This window comes from Ammospiza nelsoni, chromosome 1 (assembly GCF_027579445.1).
Source record: "Ammospiza nelsoni isolate bAmmNel1 chromosome 1, bAmmNel1.pri, whole genome shotgun sequence".
In the NCBI taxonomy this organism is placed as follows: Eukaryota; Metazoa; Chordata; class Aves; order Passeriformes; family Passerellidae; genus Ammospiza; species Ammospiza nelsoni.
The window spans coordinates 16,850,277-16,875,462 of NC_080633.1; the positions used below are offsets into that span (position 1 = coordinate 16,850,277).

General features: G+C 41.0%; 1 protein-coding gene across 1 annotated transcript in view; it reads left to right on the forward strand.

Annotated features, from left to right (window-relative positions):
- Positions 1 to 11,344, forward strand: part of MKX (mohawk homeobox) — a 49,730-nt gene extending 38,386 nt beyond the window's left edge. Inside the window, exons 6-7 of the mRNA XM_059488657.1 lie at positions 8,597 to 8,630; positions 8,743 to 11,344. Of these exons, the coding sequence (XP_059344640.1) occupies positions 8,597 to 8,630; positions 8,743 to 8,929 (221 nt within the window). The 3' untranslated portion in view covers positions 8,930 to 11,344. The remainder of the gene's footprint in view (positions 1 to 8,596; positions 8,631 to 8,742) is intronic.
- Positions 11,345 to 25,186: the final 13,842 nt, after the last annotated feature.

The window sequence follows — 25,186 nt, forward strand, 5'->3', positions numbered from 1 at the left end:
TAGGTCCAGCTCAGGATATTCCATGATTCTGCGGTAAGTGTTGTGCACATTTCAGTACCCCATGCAGCGGGTGGAAGAAGCTGTGTTTAAAGAGACCATATTTGTAATTTCTTTATCTTACAGGTGAGTGAAAGGAACTGATTTTTGTCTCTCAGACACTCACTCATTCTTTACTCCATGCTTCTGGCTAAACAGACCATGGAAATCAGTTCTGACATCTACTGAGAAGTTCCTCCACTTGCCTGAAAATACAGCACCTTGTAATTTAAATTGTCTTTGTACAGCATATGCTTGGCTCCCAGGAGCAGGAGAGGAGCTGGCTCCTGCAAGCAGGGCTGCAGGAATGGGTGGCACGTTCCTCTAAATTCTGCAAGAAGCTTCTGAAAATATCCTGTGTGTGTGCATTCATATCATAACATTACACTGCGTATATAGGGTCTGCTCCCAAACCCACAGCCAACTAGCATAACAAAATCAGATTTTACTGCTGTCGTGTCAGCCTAGGGTTGAAATATGGCTTTGAAACCCTCTCTTTCACCCTGCTTTTTTAATGAAAAACAATTGTGCTGGAGTGTAATAGTGCTTACCCTGGCTGCATTTGACTTTAGCTTTTTATTTTTAAAGCCTTATTTTAGTCTTTAAAAGCTCCCAATTAAAATCTTTAGATCCAGAATGAAAGACTGAACGTGACTGCCTGCACAACAGCAACTTTCCTGGGTGGGAGAAGGATATTTTTGTATTAAAAATAAAGAAAATTTATATAGTGACATGTTTTCTCCCTTTATATTCCTTACTCTTATTTTTCCTGGTGAATCTTCATTTGCCATTTTGTAATTTTCCTCCTTTTTTTTTTTTTTTTGGTAACATCTAGTCTTTCCTTTATTTCTTTTTTCTCTTCCTTTTCTCCTTTTCCCTCTTTTCTTTATTTCACCCTCCCCCTTACCTGCTGCCTAATGTGGTTTTCAGTGTTAACCCCCAATGGTTTGCAACAGAAGGGCAGACCACTGCACCTGATGAGTCAGCACAGCACGTGTTGTAAATACCTTCCCAAATAACACACACACACACACACACACACACACACACACACACACACACACACAGAGAGAAGAAGCCTAGGTCAGATGTTCCTTTATGCATTGTGAAATGCATGTGGGAGACTATCACCAAGGAATCTGACAACATTGCACGACTCAATGAGGAACATGCCAACTCAATGAGAAAAAAATGTATTTCAGCCAGCTTTGCAGCAAACTTGTAAAGAAAATAAAACCGTATAACCATCATTTTGTTAACAGCTCACCTCAACACTCACAGCCCCAGCTCCTATTATAGGCTCTGCTAAGGTCTGGCTAAGAAAACAAGACTCCCACAGAGCCCTGAATCTCACCAAGGAGAACACATTGTCACTGGTCAGTGGAAACCTGGAGTCAGCTGTGACAAGCCTGAACAATGAAGTGATTTACACCAGTTTTTTATCTATTTTGCTAACTCATAAATTCTTATATTCACGTGCATAATTCAAGACTCTAAGACCATTTGCACCAAGCCAACTATTATGTGGGGCTTTCAGTGCACTTATTAATGCAAATATTAATATAGACTTGCAAACTCAGTTCTCTTTTATTATTTATAAAATACAGCTATCACAGTCTCTGTGGGCATGTACACTCATTTTATAAAAATCACATGTATTAAAATGTAATTAGATGCCTACTCCCACTGCAGCAGGCTCCAGGCTGCACAATGTAAAAAAGTCTTTGGATGCTCAGATATTCAGCAAAAAACTTGATTGTTAGCAGTCCTTCACAGTTAAAGCTTATATGCGAAGTTTGATGCAAGAAACAAATTGCAAGGAAGTACTTTCAGAGAAAAGGTTTAGTCTGGGGCACAATGGAAAAGGGATGTTTCTAACATTGGCAAGACCCACCATATGGATCTTAATAGAAGATGTCAGACCAGAGCTATAGCTGTTCCTGAGAAAAAACCCACTGGGTGAGCAGGCAAAAATATTCACTCTAGTGGTTACTGTGAACATAAATTGTCATTATGAAGTTTGTTCATCTGAAAGGACATAACAGCTGATGACAGGTCAGTTGTTATACTTGGTGTCCCTGGGAAGCCAAAGGAGTGAGGTAACAGGGTTGTGGGGGTGACTTCATTACAAGCTGCTCTGTAACCTCCTCCTGGAAGAAAGAGAGCAGTGGTAAAATAAAGCTTTGCTGAAAAGGAGCTTTCTCTAGAGCCTGGGCCCACAGCTCATTCCTGCAGGTTTCTGACAGCTTTCCTCCTCCCACCCAGCTAAAGGACATGGCAATAAATCTTTGTCAGTAGAAATCCAGTACACCCCTGAGATGGGACCAGCTGTGATTGGTATCCTGCCCTCTCCCAGGTCACACTGCCATGTTGTGTCTGCAGCCACAGGTCACCTGAAACTCCAGCAGGGGCTTTCATTCCTCCACCTAAAGGTTCTGCTGCATGACTGCTGCCAGCCCCAACCAGATGGTTTCACGCTGACCTTCCCAGCCCAGGACCTGCTTTGGGGCAGGAGGGGACTCACAAGGGGCAACACTGAAGGGGTCCCATGTGGAGGTGGCCTGGGGTCTGCAGGAGATCAGGCTGCCAGGGCGTGTTTGGGGAATATTTATGTAGGAGACTCTGTGGTTTGGAGTCTCTTCCAGCATGAGCTTTCCTGTCTGCACTTCTTCATAATTCATCCTTAATTGGTCTGCTGTCCCTGAGGAACCTGGGAGGATGGTGCAAAAGGAAAAGGGTTTTAGGAGTTTCGGTGCTGGGTGGGATGAGCCCTGCCTGTGTGTGGAAAGCCTGTGGTAGTGTGGGTCTCTGGCTGAGCAGTTTTACAGGCTCATTTGTCTGTTTACATTAGGCTCAAAATGGGAGGCTGCAAGTGTAAATATGGGATGGCCAGTTCCTTCTTCCTCCAATTCTAGCTAGAGAAGCTGAGGCTTTCTTGTTCTTCAAAACATTACTGTAGTTTTTGCACCAAGATTAAATGACGTTTTTTATAAGAGCCCTGGCCTGCTGCTTTGGGCTACAGTTTCCCCTCCCTTGCACTGCTGAGCAGCCTGGGCTAAGCCACATTCCCTCCCCAGATGTGGGTGAATATCAGTGGTGTTGTGTGGTTCACAGTTTACTTTGGGATCCTTCAGGGGTAAAGGAGCTGTGTCAGTGCAGAAGAGCACAGGAGTATTAACTCGAATTAAGCCAACTTTGTTCTTGGGGAAACAGAGATCTGAAAGTCTTATGCACCCTGAAATTGTGGTTTGGAAAATACTGGGATCAAGGTGTGCGTGAGTATGTCACCTACAGAAATTCTTCATCTCCCCACTAATTTACTCACACATGTAATGTTCATTTTTCTTTCAGCTGCCTGGGTTTATTTCCTGTTTCTCCTTCTTTTTCCTCTTCTTGCTTGTTTTGAAAATGCTGGTCAACACATGTTAAGCCAGAGTCTCCAAAACTAACAAAAGAAAGTTCAGGAGTGGCAGTGGGAGAAACAACTGAATAATATTGCCAATTTTAAAATGAAGATAAGTTATACAGGACCTTTTATTGAACCAACAAATGTTTTATAGTATTCACCATTTGAGGCCAGCAGTTCTTTTTTTTCCCCCTCTATTTTAAGCTAGAAGATGTGTAATTCACCAGGAATCTGTACATGTTTAAGTAGCTTCAAAAAATACGACGGTCATGTGAGACTGACCTACTGTGCCTTGACTTCTATGTCCATTTTTTCCCCACTACATAATGTTCTGTACCCTTCCATCTCCGTCTCATTCCCTCATTCACACATTCTTTCCCCTGTTGGTTTCAAGCCATCTTTGCTTTGTCAGTGTTACCTGATAACACAAAGCAGGGTTTGAGCCAGTTGTTGTGGCTCAGCTGGACAGCAGGGTGAGTGGGGGAGCAAAGTGAGGCTGCTTGGTGCTGCATAAGGGCTCAGCCCTGCCTTCCCTGCTCCCTTGGGGTGTACTTCATCACTGCACACATGCAGTGCTTAGTTTAGAATCCTCAAATCCAAGTGATAACATCTAACTGTAATTAACGTTATTTAGCACACCCCTGAAGTCGTCCAGATATATAAAAAAATTCTTAGTCTGGATGCAGCGAGCAGTAAGGGTCTGAGTTGTTCTGAAATGTTTGAATATGCTGCAAGCTGTGTCACCAGAGAGCCTTTGCACATAGTAAATTGGAGGTATGTGATGCTATTGTGCAGTTTAAGGTTGGTTTGCCTGCAAGAACCCTAGGCTTCATTTTCTTTGGCTAGTCCTTTCTGATAGCAGAAGAACAAAGGAAAACATTTTAAATATAAGAGAAATCCTGGAAAACTCTGTTGTTGAATGCTTTTGAAATAGTCAAAATATTGCCTAGGCAGTATTTTGACTTTTGACTTCTGAGTCTCATTTACATCTCTGCTGAAATGGGACAGCAGGCTACCTTGCAAGAGAGTTGTCAGGATCAGTGAGTTAATATTTATGAAGAAATTTTATGGTAAAAAAAAAAGATGCCATGTATATTATTAATAATTATGTGAGTCCTGAAAAATACCATGCTGTATCACAAAGCTGGTATTGTCTGGTGTCTACACTCTTGGCACTATGCCCTACAGTAAACTGTATACTGAAAACTCATATTAATGGAAAGGTATACAGAATTCCTTTGGTAGGTGATTTATAGTGACTTCCTATTATAAACAAGAGGGAACAAATATCCTGCCTTGCTGGTTTCTTGGGGTGGATGTTGAGAGCAGAATGAGACATTCTTGGCCAGGCAAAAGCAATTCTCTGAATGGCTACAGAATGAAGCACCAGAAAATGAGGTATAAATGACAACTCCTAATTTTAAATTATCCAGTTTCTATTTTCACAGTGTTTAAAACTTTCTGGCTACAGAGCAAATGACCACTGTTTTAAGTGATTTCCAAATATGTAACAAAAATGTATTTCTGAGGTTTAATACTAAATAGATTTATTATAGAATCTCAATATATGTTGAAAGCCTACCAACATCCTTTGACAAGAAGCATAATCCATTCTGAGATGCTACAAAACACCTTCAGCAGCAGCTTCTTCTGGTTTCAATTACTAAATATGCTATTGAGCACTACTGGTGTTTGTTTAGGAAAACTATTTGTGCTGGCCAGTTGTATGCTGTTAAAATGTATTTATGTCTGTGTGTAGTAGGGTAAACATAATTTTTAACCTATCAAATGAGCCTTGGGAAAATTGTGGAATACAATAATTCATCAGTGCTGGCTTTCCCAGGAGTCACTGGGGACACTGATCTAAGCTTGACCAGTCTGTGGGGGTTTAGATTTGTGTGACAGCTTGCCTTGATCTGACTATGGAGAGAGCCCCACACTTTGTGAAGAGACCAGAGGTTCTGGCACCAAAGGTGCGTGAGGTTCAAGGTAACCACAGTGCCTGGAGACAACAGCTCTGGTGCAACTTTGGCACCTCAAGGTTGGTAAAATGCTGCTTCTCACGTCGTAGAGAGAGGGTCAGGAGTGGAGGGCCCATCAGCACTTGCTCTGGGGTGAGTCCTCAGCTGAGGCTGCTTGGTGAGATTCAGCATGCTCCACTGTTTTTCCATTCCTTTCACCACCATTTCCAGAGGTTATCCAGCCCCAGAGCCATTTCCTAATTGCCTCAGAGATTAAATCTAGGGATGTGTTGTGTGATGGTCAAAGAAGTGAACACTTTCCATTTTGAGAGTGCAATTCTTTGATTATTTTCATGGAGCAATCTCACCAAAATAGTCTTATAGTTTTTAATATTTTATAGTTGAAATATACTTTGCAATTCTTGTGAAGGTACCTCAAATATTAAAAGCTTCAAATTATCAAAATCTTTAATTAGTAGTTGGAGGCAGAGCAGATAGATTACAAAAGATGAAGAAAAAGCAAAATATTGGGTAAGACTCACAATTTTGCAGGTTTTTTTATATGATTGATAACATTTTGTCATCTATGTTCTTTCTCTGGGGACTGAAGAGCCAGACATGAGTAGCCTGCATTTCTTCCAGGCTGAGCTAAGCCATTAAGGCTGTAGTTATACTAGCAGTGTCTAATGTCTCTATATAAAAATAGATATGAATCATTGATATACTGAATAGCCAAAGGAGAGAGATGGTCCTCCCCCATCCAGCTCTCAGCATATCCACATGGATGATAATGCTGTCCAAAGGACAAAGTGTGAGGAAGGGGCCACAGAACAGGACTCAGGGATTTGGCTTTGCAGCAGCACACAGGGATTTTGGGCTGCAGTGTTGAGTAGAGTGGCTGAATCCACTTTTTGGGGAACATCTCTGTTCTTTATGAATGGAGTCCAGACAAAAAAATATACAAATTTATGTGACTTAGATGGCACTTTCATGGCATGTGAAGTGAACCCCACTTTTGCTTTGAGTCACATCAAGTTGGTTTGACTGACAAGATGTCAAGGACAGCATAAGGAAAGGTCTTTGTCTATCTCACTGAGGTTATCCCCAACCAAAAAAAAAAGGTACTACTTATTTCCTTTGCTAAAGGCTGTTCAGACACAAGGGAGCTGCTTGGATGCTGTGGTAGTGCAAACTGGTATATGCTGTCAGAGGTTTGGTATAGCAGAAAAGGATTTTTGGCAAGAAAAAGAGGGCCTTCTTTGAAATTATGAATTTTCGGACTTCATTGTGCTAACATGCTTCAAGAGCAGTTATTAGCTAGAGCTTTGCAAATTATCAGTGATGGTTTTATTTTAACCTAGCTTTGAGTTTTTTTGACATAAATTATTTGTTTGAAAAAACCATAAAATCTGAACAGAATAAGAAAATATGTGTGATTCAGGAAAAATCTTCAGCAAAGTTAAAGAATGGGCAGCTGTTTCCTCCTGGATTTTATTTTTTAGTTTTGCTACAGCTTTTATATACCATGGGCAAGATGCTTTCTTTGAGAGCTGGCTAAACACCAGTAAAAAATATTTGCAAATACTCCTTCAAATAAACGCTGGAATTGGAATGTGTGTCACCATTCACACCTACTTCCCTCAGAAGTTTGTACAAGCAATTTTTTTGTTCATAGGAAATATTTTCCAACAGCAAAAGAAACGGACAGATGCTTGAGAGAGGTGTATTTATAGCCAGGTTTGCTCTGGCCATGATGTTCTCTATTACTTGACATTTCCATTTCTATACCTACTGATCTATTCAGTCCTAAACATCATCTTGAAAATTGTCTCTAATTAGAAAAAACAATGAAGCAGGGCTGAGGAATTCTTCATAGTGTAGTACAGTGTGAAGAAGGAGATTTTTGTGTAATCCAGTACCTCTTTATGGATCAAATGTTTCTTTTTTCCTTGGTTCCTTCCTCTGCATAGGCTGGTCTTCCCCTTCTTGAATCCCATTCAAGCATGGTTCTAGGAAATATTAAGAGACACTGATTTAAGCTGTGCAATTTTTGAACAACACTTAAATCTTGGTCACCTGGGAACATTTATTTATAAAGCTGTTTTTCAAAAGGATAGAGGCCTGCTAGATCAAACAGGCAAACAGCTGATCTCTGAAATTGCAGCTGGTCTCCCTGTGGCTCTTTATTGGAACTGTGGTCTCCATCAGTAACCTCCAAGTGCTGGGCAGTGCAGCTGAGCTGAATTATTGCCTGTAGGAGACAATGGGCTGCTGGCTGTGGTGGGCAAGGTTGCTCCTAAGGGAAGAGCTACCAAGGGTTATTCCACTGGATCTCTGTTTAAAGAAGATCAACTTTTTATTAATAATCTGACGGAAATCTAGCAGTAAGGTTGATTTTATTTGGGAATCTGGCCTCACAAAGATGTACATTACTTTTTGAGATTGATGTTGTGTTTAGAGGCTTTTTGGGTCTTGTAGCCATTAGTGCTCATACCATTGCTGTTTCTTTGGTTTGACCTGTTTTCCATAGGAATTGCAGTTGGGCATCAGCTTCTTGCTCCTCTATAATGTATTTCTGTGTCAGGATAGCAAACCCACTGAATAAAGCTTATACATTTCTGTAAATATTTCTGGCTTCTCTGGGACGTGAGGACTCAGTGAATGAACAAATATGACTCTTGATGAGGAAGTGTAGTTTATGCCTGTGATGCAATTTCACGTCTGAGGGCTGTTGACCAGGTGTGTTTGTTCCTTGTGTCCCTCTCAGCTGCCTCTGTGACTGAGGCACTGCCTGGGCAAGGGGAGCACTGAATCCCACACACATCAATTGTCCTATTTTTAGTGCATACTAGAAGGCATTCACTGAAAGGCAATGAAGCTGATTTTTATTTTTAGGTTTTGCAATTCCTTATGTCCTTGGTATTCAAAACATAAATATGTTTTGAAGAGCTCCTCTATTGCCCTGCAAAATGTGGGTGAACCTTCAGGAACAGCTACACCTTCAGTGTAGCTTTCTCCAGGAAGATGCCTGCATGAAGCTGGTCCTTTATGTGTGTCAAAGCAAAGGTTTTCTTTTAGATCTGGTAGCAAATTTGGAATAAATCTTGGGTTATTTTTCAATATGCCTATTCCCTGAACATGCTTGTTTTTAAAACTATTAAAATAAAATAGACTTTTCTTTTCCTGTTTTCAGAAAATCTGGAGAATGGACCAAATAAGTGTGAAAGGTGAGTAAGGGACTTCACAGTTTTCCAAAACTATTGTTGCTATTACAGTTTTCCTGACGCCATGTAGCTATGTAAGATGTGTGTGTAAATATTTATTATTGCTTGAATCTAGTGCAGCGAACAGAAGGGGACCCAGCAAAGACGAGACGTACTGGAAGGAGATCAACGCAGCCATGGCCCTAACGAACCTTGCCCAGGGGAAGGACAAACTGCAGGGAACCACCAGCTGCATCATTCAGAAATCATCACATATATCAGAAGTAAAGACTGTTAAAGTGCCATTAGTTCAGCAGTTTTAAGGGATGGGTCCTCTTTCTTTTTCACGTCAAACAGACATTTCCCTCACAGGATTTGTTTTCGGCAAAATGCGGTTCACAGACAGGGGGAAAATGTGGAAAATAGGTCCCCTTTTACAGAATGGTCAGTTAAAAAAATTGAGGTCCCTTCTGACTCAGATGTTTTCATTGTATTAAATGAAATGTTCAACTGCTTCTATAAAAGGCATGTAAATTATAAAAACCCTGTTTTTATCAAAATATTAACTTATTTTATGTTAATCGAAGTGCGCATAAGATGTTTGCATTGCTATTACAGTAAGTGCCTTGCTTTGAAAAAATAAGCTATAACGTGGGCATAGTACAACAGTGGTATGCCTCAAAATGACAATGCCATAATGCTTAAACTTTGTATATTATTCCAAGTGGGCTTAAGCAGCCGAGGGCTAAACACATTACTGCTGAAGGCCCTGGAGATTTGTGCTTATTTGACTTGTACAAATTGATGAGTCTTAATGAAATTGTTACATCATTCTCACTCTCTTTTTTTTTAATCAACAGTGTTATAAAAATTGTACAGTACGTTTTGTCAAAGTGACGATAAGGTTGTTATGCATGTTTCCTACCTGTATATGCAGTATATTAAAATACCAAAACCATTCCTTTGAAAAGTGCAATACTCTAGAACACACAAATTTAGGAAATAAGTTAATTGTTCAGATTATTTTGAACTTATACATATGCTGTGTTGCTCATTAAAGATTTCTAGTTGAGAAGGTTTTAGTCAGACTAGTTATAAATTCAAGTTGAATTTCTATAATTTTAAAGCTTTACTGGTGACTTACTGAAGTTTTGATAGAAGTAAAATTGGTTTCTTCTTGTACAAAACTAAAACTATAGTGCCATTCAGAAATGTTTCCATGGTGGAACTTATTACTTTAATGTGGTTTAAACATTTTTATTTTGTATGTACTGCATAAATGACGACAGTTGATTGACATTTCACATTTCAGTAAGAAAAGCCTGTAATACAAACTATCAAAGCCCAAACAAGAATTAAAGAAGGAACTGAAACATTGAAAAATCTCAGCATTTAAGACAGGAAGGTTTTAAGAAGATACTAAACCATGTATTAAATGTCATGTCTCTAAAATTGACTGCTATTGAGTTTAATAACTGTCATAAAACCAGGTTTATTTTAAAACTTTATCTGGAGGTGTACAAGTTATTCTTAAGTCATATAACAATAGTCTAATGAGGTTTACAGTGCTTGAATAAACAGTGGCAAAGCCAAAACCAATTTATAGAGAATCTGTTACAGAAAACTGGAAAAGAGCTGATTGTTGCTAGGATTTGGATTTTTTCCTGTGGGTATCCTGTTGGGTTTTTTCCTACTTATCCCTTTCCTTGCTTCTCTTTCTGGTGAGCCATCAATGAACAAGACAAGACTTCAGTTCTGCTCCTGCTGAGTTTAATGGCAGAACTCCCACATCAATGGAAGCAGGACTATGCTAATGATGTAACTAACTTGCAAATAGAGGCTGTTTGAGTTGCACTAAAATAGTCAAGACACATTGCAAATATCAGCCTTGGTGTGACTTCTTAGGAAACTTCTTGATGTAACATAACGTTGTTGGTTTTATTTAGTGTACAATGAAAATTATTTGATATGAAAATATTTTGTACATATATATTTTTACTTTGTTTTCTAAATTGCTGATTTGCATTGACTTAAAGTGCCAAGCAAGAAATGTATGTTGTGACTGTATGAACAGTTGAAGTATGTTTTACTGACTTGCATCATTATATGTCTAAGATTCCATGACATTAATTTTTAATACTTTACTGGATTTTGGCATAATAATGTGAGTTTATAACTAATAGCAGAGTTAATACTTCACTTTTGTTCATACTATTATAAGTTATTCTGGTATTAAATATTTTGTGACAATAAATTCATGGTTTCGACAAACTCTTCTGTTAGGAATATTCAGTGTTTTTGTCGGTATAAACAACAAAATTTGTCATGTAGAAAGGGTACTTCTGGGGACTCCTCTGAAGTAAAACTGGAGAAGGCAAGCCGTTGTATAAACAACTAGTTAATGGTTCTCTTTTCCAATGATCAAAGCACAAGAATAATCTGTAAAACACATCAAGTGGGTTTTAAATTTAAGAAATACTTGGCCTAATTTCTTGTTACTGTTTCCTTTAATTTATTTTTTTTTCTACTGCTGCTTTAGAGTTTTCTGAAAACACAAATTCTGATGAATTATGTGTGTGTCTTTTTTAAATAACGAAAGTCATGATCAGTGCTGAGCCAACAGCTAATGAAAACTCAGTAATTATTTATGATATTGGAAAAACAAACATTATTACTATTGCTCTTCTTTGTTTCAACATATGTAACCATTTTAGTAAAATAAATAACTGCAAACAACATCTTGCTGGTTTGAATTAAATATTCATTTATCTGTCCTTAGGCATTTGCATTTCTGGTTTCCTGTAATAGTCAGGGTTTCCCTGTTCTGGGACACAAGCCTGTGATGGGCAAGGACGAAACAGAAAAGTTGTTCTGATCCATACACCTCGTGGTACATAGTTGTGTGAAGTAGTTTAGCTCCTACCCAATGAAAATGCCTGCAGCAAGGTTTTAGTAATGACTGCTAATGACAACGTGGCCTGATGCTGATAAATCCTCCACACTGGAGGAGTGCAGGAGGAGGCCATAGCTACTCACAGACCTGAGTCCCTGGAGAAGGTCCATCAGCTGGGGAAAAGCTTTGGTCATTGTATTTTTTTGGGAGCACAGGCTACATTTGCCTACATTACCCTGTGTGGATGTTTGGCTGGGGAACCAGGTGGAGAAGGAGATGAAGTCAGCCCATCCAGGAGCTCAGTGCTCATAGCAGAGAGCCCAGTGCAAGTGATCTCTTTTTAACTTTTGTGCCTTGGCAAAGCTGCTCCACTTGTGTGGGAGGGGTGATAGCTCAGATTTGGTGGGCAATCATCACTTTCAGGTTTTATGTCCTGCTGATTTGTGATAAAAATGTACTTCTGCAACACCTCTGGCCACCCAACATGTCAGTGGAGATCTGGGTATTCAGCTGATACGTGAGTTCCTGAGCGAGTATGTACAGCCTGACTTTTGCTGTTGGGAATGTGTAAAAACACCCACATCTTAATGATGCTGAGCTACTTGGCACCTACTTTGTACCCGAGTCTGACATGAAGACACCAACTCAATCTGCTCCCACCTACTCTGTCACATCATTTGCCAGAGCTGAGCACTCCAAATTCTTATAAACCACTGAGTAAGGGGAGCTCCAGTTTTCAATTCAGTAGTTAGAATATTTCTCAGGCTCAGGATTGCAGACTCTCCTAGCACCACAGAACTGCTGCAGCCACTGAGCTATAGTTCTCACTTGGTAGCCTCATATCCTCCACTGGTGACCAAATGCATAAATACATATGCCAGGTGAAGCATTCCACCAGGGAGACTGAGATCAAGTCCCAGGACAAAACACAGACCATTTTGAGGACATTTGATAACTTGGTGGCTTATGTTTTAATTTGGAGTTTGGCAAAGGACAGCAGCTAGACCTGGATACCCACACACAAGTGTGTGAAGTGGCCACTGTACCAGGAGCTGGAAGGAGAAGATGAGGGAGGAGGTTGATAAGATGTCTGTACTGTGAAAGGAAGAATGGGTTTAGCTTTGGCTATGGGAAATGCTATGCAGGCTTAAACCCCTTTCTTCATTATTTCTTTACTCACAGAGATTTTCATCATATTCCCTGGTTTTGATGAATTATGTTTTTTATCTACCTAAATTATCCATCAGTGGAGATCAACCACATCAAACGTGAGCTGCTATTACAGAAAGCAGATTTGGTTATTAAAAAAATCATAAGCTTCTGGAATTTGCCGTACTTTTAATGCTCAGAAAGTCCTTCTTTTTACCCTGTGTGTCATCCCCAGCAATGGGAGACAGTTTAGGAATTGTTCTGCATTAGTCAAAAGGGGCCCTGCACCAGGGAAAGGCCTTGGTGACTGCTCTGGGGATGCTCTGAAATGCCAGGGAACTGCCTTCTCTCCCTGATTCACCACAAAGAGTGAATGAGGAATCACTGGCATGAGGAGTCCTTCAGGGCCAGTCAGAGAGCATGCCAGTGGAGCACAATTCACCCTGCCTCCTAAGGCACTGCCAAGTAGTGGGACCGCAGCCAGCAAGCTCGGATCCTCCTTCAGGGATCTTTCCAGAGGCTTTCAGGTTCCATCATACCTCTGTATTTTGTGGAAGTCTTGGGCCATATTCCTCACAGGGCTTCTAGGGGCTGGAGGAGATGGCTTTATCTGCTGGTGAGTCCCCTGTATGGGGTTGAAGATGAGAGTAAATGATGAGTGTTTAGTCACCCAACTTTCCAATGTACAGAAAAACTTCTATAAATTGAGCTACACTAAGGCTATACAAGTCTTACGCATAATTTCTGAAGAACACTGAGGACCTTGGAGCGGCCCTGGAAGAGCCATGATCCTGGTACTGCCAGGAGAGAAAAACAGAAAAGCAAAGCTTGCCACTGCTCCTGGCATTGCCTCAGATGTCCTCTTGGTGTGTGGCAAAGGGAAGGGTGCAGCTGTTTCTATCATGTTTGACTTTCACAGAATCACAGAATCATGGAATAAGCTAAGCTGGAAGGGACCCATCAAGTCCAGATCCCATCCCTGCACAGCACCATTCTCTAGAATCACACCATGTGCCCAAAAGCATTGTCCAAACACTTCTTTAACTCTGTCAGACTTCACACTGTGACCACATGACACCACCACTGTGTTGTCTTTCAGGTATTTTTCAATACCTCCCAGAATCATCAGGCACTTCATCAGGCACTAAACTGACTGACAAGCCTGCAGTTTCTGGAGTCCTTCTTGCTCTTCTTGAAAATTGGGACAACGTTCGCCAGCTTCCAATCAGCTGGGACCTCTCCAGATTCCCAGGACTGCTCAAAAACCATCGAGAGGTTTTGCAATGACACCAGCCAGCTCTTTGAGGATTCTTGAATGATTCCCACCAGATCCCATAGATTTGTAGGGATCCAGCTGGGGAGGCAAATCCTGCACAGTTTCAGGGTTGAATGGAAACTGATCATTCTTGCAATCAGGGTCCTCCAGCTCAGGGCACTGAGACCCCCTTGATCCATCGTCCGTGTTGAAGATAGAGGCAAAGAATGCATTAAATGCCTCTGCCGTGTCCATGTCCCTCCCTCTCTGTGAGGTGAACATCTTCATCCTATAATGGTCCAAAGTTGTTTTTGCACTGCCTATTACCATTAATACATTTGCAAAAAAATCTTTTTTGTGTTCCCCACATTTCTGTCCAAATTCAATTATTTTCTCACACAAACAAATTTTTCTTGCTGTGAAACCCCATGTTCTGCTATGACACCTTCAGCACACGTGTGCCTCCATGCAGTCCTTGGTGTGACCACACTTTCTTAAACCTGAGCCTGGTACTTGCAGGAAAATAGAGCCTGGACCTGGCACAGACTGAGAATAGCAGATCCTCCAGTGCTGCACTACCAGCTCTGAAGTCCAGTTGGCACCGATTCAGTGGTCACAGTGACAGCTTTAAGCATGACAACCCCTGTTCTCATTCCTGTGCAACTATGAATGATCTGTGAGACTCTTGGAAAATTAGAAAGAACCTCAAAGGGTTTCAGGCTCCTAACCTAACAAATTGAAACGCTTCTGGAGGTCTGAGGGCCGAGTCATGTTTCCATGGCCAAGTGCAGGCAGTTGCATGCCTACTTTGAGCCAGCTGGACAGAAATTTGGGTAGCCAAGTCTGGCATCAAACCTGAGCTGCTCTACCAAGATTCCCCCAAAGAGCATGAACTGGACTTAGTATGGTGTGAATATGTCTGTGCAGCTTTGGGATCATTGATTTTTCTATGTCTTATTCAGATTATCCACAAATTTCTCTATGCTTTGGTACAGTGTTTCAAAGAGGACAATAATACAGCTTTGTGTGGTTGAGTCGATGTTTGTAGGAGGACATTGGTAGTTGGAAGCTGCTCTGGTGACATCCCTGCCCGTCCTAGTTAGGTAGGGCAGGAAAGAAAGGTGAAGCATGATGCAAAGGGCCGGATTGCCTGAGAGCACTGCACTGACACACTGCAAGGGAGGCTACAGGAATCCAGCCTTGATGCCAGTTCATGTTTTACAAGCTGATTTGCAAGTGCCAGTGTGTGCTTGATTCTCATTAGCAGCAGAATTGAGACCCAAACCCACAGCTTTCACAGTGCTGGGTTGCTGAGCCAGTGTTTAGGTTTGGGCCCCATCTTGAAACTCCTCTTGTTTAACAAGAAGGGAGGCAGTTGGCTAAAATACAAGTACCTTGAGGGGGGAAAAAATTGAAGAGGGAAAAAAAAGAAGAAGTGGAAAAGACACATGAATGCCTAATGCAACAGAAAAAAAAAAAAAAAACCCAAACCTCCTTAATGTTGCTGTTATGTCAGCTTGGGTTATTGGCAGTGGAAGTGGTTATTGGCAGCGGAAGTTAGACCTGGCTCAAGGCTAATATAACTTGTGCACCTGATGTTTTAAAAGGAGCTGAGATCTGGTTTCTTTATGGATGGGCTTTTTTCATTCTTGGTATTGGTCCTTTCTCCAGATTTCCTTAACTTTCCTTTCAGCCCGCTTTGGACTTAATTGTCCTTCTATCTTTCCTCCTGCCTGAAAAGTCTCCTGTTTCATGCAGACAGCAATGGGATCCTTCAGGCCAAGGCTCGTTCTTCTGGCTTTGCAGTTCCTAGGGCCATGTAGAGCGATACATGATACAACAAGCTGCTGCTCAATGACAAAGTTTGGTATCTCCCTTCTCACAGTCCAGCCAACGAACATATGAAGCCTCAGGGGTGTGCAATAGAGGCTCTTCAACCAACAAGCTCACCATCTATCACTTCACTCCTAACTACTACTGCTTTTGGCTATATTAACTCCCAAAAGGACTGTCAATTTAACCATAACTACCTAAGAACTGCCAAGTCTCATTTTATGAGCTGCTTTTGAGAGTTTAGCTATTTAAGGCTGATTTTAAACAATTTTTATTGGTACTTCGTGGCATGTGCCTGATTTACAGTGCTGTAAATAACCACAAATTAGGGACATTTCTTTCTTTACAGTAAAGGCACATTATCTTGAGCATAAGAAAGATAGTTTGTTGGTAAAGAACTGGAGTGCAGGCCCTTTCCTGCCACAGACTCCCTGTGTGAGTCCAGGTGAGCCTTATCCTGAGTTTGGTCCATGCAGACAAGCTGACTCTTCCCTGGGGATGCTCTAAAGACCAGGGAATGTCTTGAGATGTCCCTCAGTGCTGTGGTAGGAGACAGCAATGCTGTTTTGTAAGTGGCACACTCAGCTGGATGCCCTCAAGGAGTGATGGCTTTTGGATGTTGAGTGTAATTTAAAATTTCACCTCAGTCACGTGTCCCAGTGCAGGCATCAACTTCTGCAGCACTTCCATCTCTTCACTGACTGCAGGAAGAGACTGAGCTACTGAGACCAGATATCCAAATCTGACACAGCTAAAGCTGGGGAAGACAAACCACACTCTCAAGAAAAAAGACATTGGGACCCACACCACAAAGACTCTCACTGGGCTCAGGCCAACACTACTGAGCTTCGTTTGCAATATCAGCTGAGGAGCACACTGGAGCACATGGATAACCTCATCCTAGGAAGCCAGAAATGTGTCTTTAAGAAAGACTTCTTGCTGCCCAAGAATTAGTGGATGAACAAGTTCAGGTGTAACATAAGATGTTTCATTTAGGACTGTCCCTGTGACTTGGGAATGTTCAGCAGAGAAGTTTGATTTGCCTCAGATAAACTGGTGCAGGGAGGAGAATCTTCACTTTAGAGGGTTTAAAGCTCTGTTTTTGCACCTTTCAAAGAATTTTTCTCCCAGGTCTGAGACCTGGAGAATGTGCTCATAAGAATCAGAAGAAATAGAGAAGTCAGGCAGCAGAAGAAAACCCTGCTGTGATTTTGGGAAAGGACATAGACACCACACTGGGGTCTTCAGTGCCATCACTGCACTGCACAGATGGGTTCCTTTCAACAGTAAATTCCCTATTCATGTTTGTTTCTTTCACATACCGAGAAAAAATCTATTCATAGGGAAGAGTGAGAGTGTATAACTGAAGCACATGGCTAAATGCTTTGGGCAGCACTTAAAATGTTAATCTTAACTTTGAGAATCTTGTGAAATGGCCACAAAATATGTGGCCAGATTTTAAAATGTTCCAAATACTCAGTGGCAGCCAGTGTAGTCATGAAAAATGGTCAGCAGCATTTCAGCTAAATCTTTGTGAATTAAATGCCAGGTCATCAAATTGGAAACATTTTGTGGAACAGGACAACTGTGTTTAATTTCTTTGGATTTCTTTTAAGAAAGCTTGGAGATGATAAATCCCCAATTTATATATTTTTTTTAAAATTAGTAAGTCTAGTTTTTCATATTTATTTTTGTTGTCTTGAAATGTAAGATAATTACAGTAAAAAGGATTGAAATCAACACCAAAATATAGATAATTGAAACTTACAAAAATATTGATGTTTCCAAATTATGTTTACTGACTTTTTAAAAATGCTCTTCTGGCTATTTCTCTTAATTTGTTTCTTTATTTCCACTTTCTAACCCATTTTAAAACAACAACAACAAAAAAGTTCTACCATTTCAAAAATATGTACAGGCAGGGAAAATATATTCTCCATAGTTGCACTGAAGAACTTTTAATGCTCATTGTCTTGAAAAATAGACCACTTCTGCATGGTGACCTGTGGATATAAAAGTCTGTCTCTATCACTTTGCTTGAAAGTACTGGTTTTTATGCTGAATCATTCCAACCAGCACAATGCTGCTTTTACTGTAGGTCACTTTTGTATCAGTGTCCTGTTGCCTTCAAAAAAAAAAGGGTTTAAGAGGAACCCTATTTGAGGTTTTTTCTGCTGTCTGGGATATTGAAAGGAATTTGCATTCAGGTGGAAAATGAAGATAGTGAGCATAGCATTTGCTGGTATTCCTCAGCCTTGGAGATCAGACACCCACTACAGTAATGGACAAATCTCTGTGGTGTTCATTCATGCATGCTGATTACAAATAATAGAGCAAGCAAGAGTAAGCAAGGGGGTCAGGTTGAAGAAGGCATCTCCATCACTTAAAAAGAGACTGCAACAGCAATAATAAATATATTTCTCAGTGAGAAGTGTAATGGCAGCCAGAAAACTGAGAGTGCTCCAAGTTTTGCACCAACCTTTTACTGGCAGTGAAACCACATGCGAAAAAAAAGTGAGGAAAAAGCTCAGCAAACCGCCAAGAGTGTCTTACCACGCTTCAAGACGCAGAACAAAGAAAATCTTAGTAATTTCCAGTCCTTGAAACCTTGACTGCAGTCCTGAAGCTGACGTCTGCTGGGCAGGGTGTCTGTAGGTGGGCAGCAGAAGGGTCTTCTCAAGAGCAGCCTGCCCAGACTGGTGCAACCCCATCAGGCCGCACCCAGTGCCAAATTGGAAGAGACCCGGCTGGAGAGCCTGGTGCTTTTGTCACTTTAACTTATGTGAAGTGTTATACAGTTACAAGTTATATTTATCCACCCTCTTTTACTCTTTTATTTAAAAGCCTTTCCTTTATGGACTGAGTTCCTGGAAAATCACATCTCCCTTACTGCTATCTCAAACAAAGCTGCTTGCAACAAGTGTTTTCTGTGAAAACAACATTATAGGCACTGCTGTATAATCCAGTCAATATCAAACCTCTTCTAAGACACATCAATCAGATTTCCCTCCAGGAACAAAAATACAAGAAGGTTGCAATCTTTTTGAGATTTCCTCATGGGTAGCTGGGGTGGGAACTATAGACATAATTTATAAAATGAAATATTCCCTGTATCTGTTTCACAAGGACCTGTAACAGCATGAGAGGAGGATTTGGTGGTACCTGAATTTACAACTTGAAATTAAATACAGGCATGTGGAAACATTATTATGTAAACAAATACTAAGCTGCTTCTTGCTGCATTCCCTCAACAGCAACAAAATAGCAGCATGGAAACCAAAGGCCAAGTGTAATTTTTTAGCTTGTTCTGTGAGAATGAAAAGAAAACCTATTCCATGTAGAAGAAGGAGTCATTACTTTTTCATCTGTGAACCCTTAAATGTCACAGACCCTGGGCTGAACTCTGCTTTAATCAAAACCAATGGAGCTTTGATACTGGTTTCCACTTGAGCATGAAAGATCCCAGAGACTCCATTTTTCATCTTTTACTGAGAATCCTGGCAATGTACTCCAATGTCTTGCTTTCAGTAGTTTGTTCTGATGGCTCCTGTTGCTCAAGTAGGAAGTAAATTTCAGAGACACTGTAGCTCAGAGACATGACAGCTCTGTGCTGGTGATTCTAGCCGGAGGCATCGCTGCACCAACCCAGGCAGAAGGGCAAAGTGTTCTAAGATACAACCAAGTTACCTTCATGTGTCTTTTACCCACTTCTCCAGGCCCTGCAGATCAACCAGGAAACCACCAAAACAAACACTTGAAGCTTACCTGTGCCCTGATCCTGACCACACCTTCATAATAGCAGGGCAGAAAGAGGCACTTGATCCTATAGGGCAGGATAGGCAGCCCCATTTCTGGCTATTTGCCCTGTACAAGGGTGTCAACTGAGCCACCAACACATGTGCTGCCCAGCCGTGTGAGGGACAAATTGTGGAACTCCAGACAGTTGGCTGCCATCTCAGGGATCTGCAGGAGCAGACAGTGAAGCTGTGCCCAAGGCAGGAAGGTACCAAAAGTAACAGTCAGCATGAGCTTCTTGGAAACATATCACATAAACCAGTTTGATTTCCTGCTGTGACACAGGGCAAACTCCATGTATGGGAGATACACAGTAGAGCAGACAGCTACTGGCACTCTAGTTAGACTTCTGGCAACCTCTCATATGACATTGTTATAAATAAGCAGAGGAAATATCATGGAGCTGAAATTACCATTCAGAGTGTATAAAACAAATGGAAAGCTCAGGAAAGTTATTAGGGACTCATTGTCAAAATGAAATATCCATCAAGGGCTTCCACTGGGGTCTGTCCTTGGCAGTTTGTGTTTAGTATTTTCATCAATAGCTTGTTTAAAGGAATAAAGGAAAGGTTCCCCAGATATGCAATATGTGCTATTAGCTTTATATAACCAGCTCCTAGGGGGCATATAGCCTGGAAAAGACACCTGGCTGCTGCTGCTGGGGCATGCTCCCCCTGCCTCTGCTGCTCTTCATGGTGGTCTGGAGCAGAAAAAAAATTGAAACTCTTGAAATGCAGAATCCTGATACTTTTTTGTTGTCAGCTTGGTTCTCCTTGCAAGTCTGTCAGAAGCCAGGGTAAGAAGTCCAAATTACCTTGATGCATTGGAGAAATGGTCTGAAAAATAACAGAATTCATCTGCTGTCTTGCAAGGACCTGTGAACAAAAGTGATGGACTGTACAGTGCACAATGAGGTAGTGTCCTGGTTTCCTTAAAACCATGACAGGAGTTCTGTAGAAGATGAAGGCTGATCACAAGGTGAAGGTGATCCAAAACTATTCTGATATTGTGAAAAAAGAAATGCCACACTGAGTTGTATATGTAGTTGTTGGACTGTATGAAGTGTAAGTGAATGTCTTGCTCTGTTGGGGCTGCACTTACAAGAGGAAAGTATCAGCTGGAGGTACTCAGTTACCATGCCAGGAGTGAACATGTTCTGAAAGGTAAATCTAATTGATCTGGTGTTGTTAAGCGTAGAGAGGATTATGAGCTTCAGGTATATGTGGTCAGCAGAGACACAAAGAGAATAATCCCTTCTTTGTACAGCTTTACACTTGAGTAATAATGGGTTTTAATTGCAGCAAAGGACATGGTAGGTGAGTTCCTGGGTAGGACATGCCAACTGAAGGGGGATCAGACAGGGAAGCACTGGAATACATATCCTATGTGGGTGGCCGACTTTCTATTAATGAAGCTTTTTAAAAGAACAAGTTAGAGACATATTAATCAGGAATTAAATAGGTATCATTGATGATACTTTGAGACAGGATGGCTTCTTGAGGTCACCTCTGCAACCTGATTTTCCATTTCAGCAATCTGCCTTATAAACATAGCATGGTCTGTTGCTCAACAGAGGGTTAAAAGAGTGAATAGCAGCTGGTTTATTCCTCTGTTTTTGTGAGGTGTGTTTACATTCCAGGCGTAAGAGTGGAGGGGAAGGACAGCAAGTTCTGATCCCACCAGCCAGCCAGCAGAGGAGACTGGGCAGCCATCCATGGGAGGTTGTTTAACTTTCACAGCCTTTCAGAGTCTAACATAAGGGACAAAGGTGGCTCCCAGATGGAAGACAGCAGACTTGAAAAACATGCAAGTTGACAGAGAGGGATGTACATTTAACATGTAAGTTCAAATTGCCATAAGAAAGCAAGGAAATTTCCAACTAGGTGCAATGGAAGAGCTCCTGAAGGATCTGTAAGTGCTTTTGGCCTCCACAGAAAATACTTGGGCAGAAACCCTCCAGAAGGTATGTTTGTTTTGAGCAGAACCTGGAGTTCCTGCACAGAGCTCTCTGAAGGCTGTGTTGCAGGATTAGCCCATATTCTCTCTACTCAATGTTATGGGAGACTGAATGTTTTCACTGTTTTCTGGAGCCTGACACAGGCAGACAGACCACAAAGAAAAACACAGGAACAGATCCTATAAGCCGCTGCAAATAACACTTGCTCCAGAGCATCTGGTGAATGCTGAGAAGTTCTTGTCTCACAAAAGATGCCAACAGGGAAGAAATTATTTCACAGTTTGCCTCAAGCTTCAAAAAGGGTTGCTGAGCATGTTAACCAACACACTTTTGGACAGGCTGGTTTGTGGCCACTGCCGCTAATGAACAGGAAAACAAATGCCTGTAGTCGGAGCAGGGATTCACACTCAGCACCACAAAGCCAAGGAAATTACTGCCAGAGAATCCCCAGAGCTGCTCAGCGAGCACACACAGGCTGGTAAGTTGTGTGAAAAAACAGCAGGAATGTTCCTTATGTGACAAGATGGATCATTCAGAAGGAAGACTGCTTGGAATGTAAAGATTTGGCTTATTGACTCAAGGAGACACTGAATGCATTCCTAGGTATGAGCAGCTCACTTCAGAAAGAAGCTAGATGACAGGGAAATGGAGGGAGGGTTGGAGTAGGAGACAAAACACAGTCAAGCTATATACAAAGATGAAGAATGAGCCAGAAGTAGAAAGGGAAAGTAAATCACAAGTTAAGAGTCTTGCATACATTCATTATGATATGGGGTGTTTTTTGCAAGCACCAGCAATTCCATTAGCCAAAGAGATACACAGTTATTTTTGATACAAGAGAGACAAGAATTTTATTACCACTGCATCAAATCCAGTGAATACAGAAAATTCAATCCCCTTTCTCTGCCAGCTACATGATTCACAAGGTGCTCACTAAAAAGACTGACAGTCCTTCTGTTTGTCTGTGCCGAATAAGCTATTCTGGATGCAAAGAACTCACATATATGGGCAGAAGCATTCAGAAGGATGATGAAACCTGAAACACATCCAAGTACAGCATAATAGAAACAGACTCTGGCTCTCAAGGTAGGAAAGAATATCAGAGATACTGCTAATGGGAACTGGTTATTAAACAAAACTACTGATCGCTCGAGGATGGAAACCAGTCAAATGTCCTAAATCTGAAAGACCTGACCAACATAAGAAATTACCTGTTAGTGACAGAACATGAATTCCTCCCCCCACCTTCACCTGGTGCCAGGGATTAAAGACACCCTGATTGTCACTTGCCAGTATTTCAGTAAGGCTGCAAGTCTAGTTCTTTTTTTAGAGCAACATCTCTTTTCTTATATTAAGATTCTGCTCCTTTAACAAGAGTTGCAAGACTTGTGAAAACATACTTACTTAAGGAAACAGCAGAAATGTCTCACGAGATCCTTGCAGGAGCAACACATAATACTGATACTGTTGTCTGTCTCTTGACACCAACTTTTTATCAAATGGCTTTTGAGAGATCTGCCTGGAGAATATAGTATTAACTCCATAGTCTGAATAAATGAGTGTGAAACATTAAGAATTAGAATATGTCTTTTCAGAAATTACAGTCTGATTGTGTGTAAAGGCAGTATTTTTTCTCTCTTGCAGTATTTTTACTCTTTCTCAGAATTGCCAGACCAAGTATTTTTCAAATTGCCAGCATAAGCAACTCAGCAATTAATGTTCCAGTTCCAAATTATAATTATTATTTATCATTTAATTATTTTCTTTGAACTGAATCAAAATGCAAACTTCATTCCTCATCCCTTCAGGCTGGAATTACCTCTGCCCTTTAGACTAAGGGAAAATGTGAAGTCCTAAACCATCACCATAGCTTTGTCTGCAAACTTTCTCCCTCCCTCCTTGCATTTCCCAATATATCTTTACCATGTAGGAGAGGAAATTTTTCAGGGATGAGTTGACTTTTACAAGACCTGGCTCAATAGGGCACAGGACTAAATTATGGCTTCTTTTTGACAATGTTTACTACTAAAGAAGAAGCAACTACTGAATAAAAATAATCTTGAATAAGAGTAAGCTTGTAGGGTTTGATCATATTTTGATCTTGGTTTACGAATCCACCCATTTCCATTGAGTGGAATCTGTATTTTGTCATGCTGTGGGGAGCCAACACTTCTAAGGCAAAAAAGCTATGAACTAAATACTGTAACTGTTGGATAAGTTGATTTGCATTTTGAGTGCTGCTATTTGTGAAGACAAAAAGATGGTGCTTTTGAGATAACACTGGAGCCGCAGAGAGGGCCGGAGAACATAAAACCCAGTTGTGAATGGACCCTTGCAACATGAATCCAATCCTACAGCCAGCATTCACAGTCCTGCTGAGAGAGGCTTTTTATTTACTTTTCCATGCCATTGAGAGCAACAATTCATTTACTCCTTATATATAAATGCAGACACACACGACACCAAGTAATATCCTGCTGATGTGAAATGCTCCCCTGGCCTCACACCCTCCCAGCCCAGCTCTCTTTGCTCTGCAGCAGCGCAGCCCTGGGGTGTAACTGAGAAACCTCTGCTTCAGACAGGGGAGAAAGCTTCATGAATCACCAAACAACACTTCTCAGGTGGGAAAAACACATTCTTTGTTCCTCTATGTGGAATTAGAAAAATATGTGAAGAAGTAAAGCCCCTGAAAATCCCAAGAGAGCAATTGTGCTTTTTTTTTTTTTTTTTTTTTTTGGTTTTGTTGAACTTGTGATTTTTAGGGTGGTTTAATTAAAGTCTTAAAATTCTTTAACACTAACACTCATATTTTTCCCCTGGACTTGCAGAGTTTCTGTCCTCCACTTTTTCTCGTGTCACTTTTACTCTGCAATAAAACAATTGAATCACATGCTGGTACATAAATATTGGCAGATTTTTAGGTTTGCTGCTTCTTTCACTCAGCCTATTGGGCAAACAGCCTAGAAAGGCTAAGTTATTTGCCAGAGTTTGAATTTCTGGCAAACAGTGCAGATCCAGCACAAATCTCAAATCATATTTTAGGAATGCCGTGCTTCTACCGCGCCTTTCCAACTCTTCTCTCTGTGCTCTAATGACTATTATGGGGAAATGCGTTCCAGAAATGTGAAAATCAATGTAGTGGGAAATGCACCAAAACCACCTTTCCACTTATACAATCTCAGTTGTCCAAGAAACACAATTAATTAGTGTTATTGAGCTGTTTAGCTCCCCAATAAAAGCTTTTTGAGTGATTATATGAAGAACTATTGGTACTGGAGACATCATACTGAAGTAATTAATGGAAGTTGATTATATTCTGACAAGCTAAACACAGGTTTGTTTGATATTACACACACATGGAAAACACATGCTCTATTGAGCTCAGTACCTAGGAGTTTAGATTAATGGTGTTGATGAATTATGTGCAGATTATATACTTTGCAGACACATAATGGACCTGATTTTGAAAAGCAGGCTCTCATTTTGCTCCTGCAATTTTGAGGGTGTGAATAATTGCAGGTGATTTTCTAGCAGCTAGACATCTCGCTGCCTGGTGGAATTCCTTTGGGCAGAGGTCATGCCTGGTTTTGTGCAAGGCACCGGGAGGCACAGGGACAGCTCCTGTAGACAGTGAGGAACAAACCTGCACTGCTGCTGCACACTGCAACCACAGAAACAGCAGGGACAACTCTCCACCT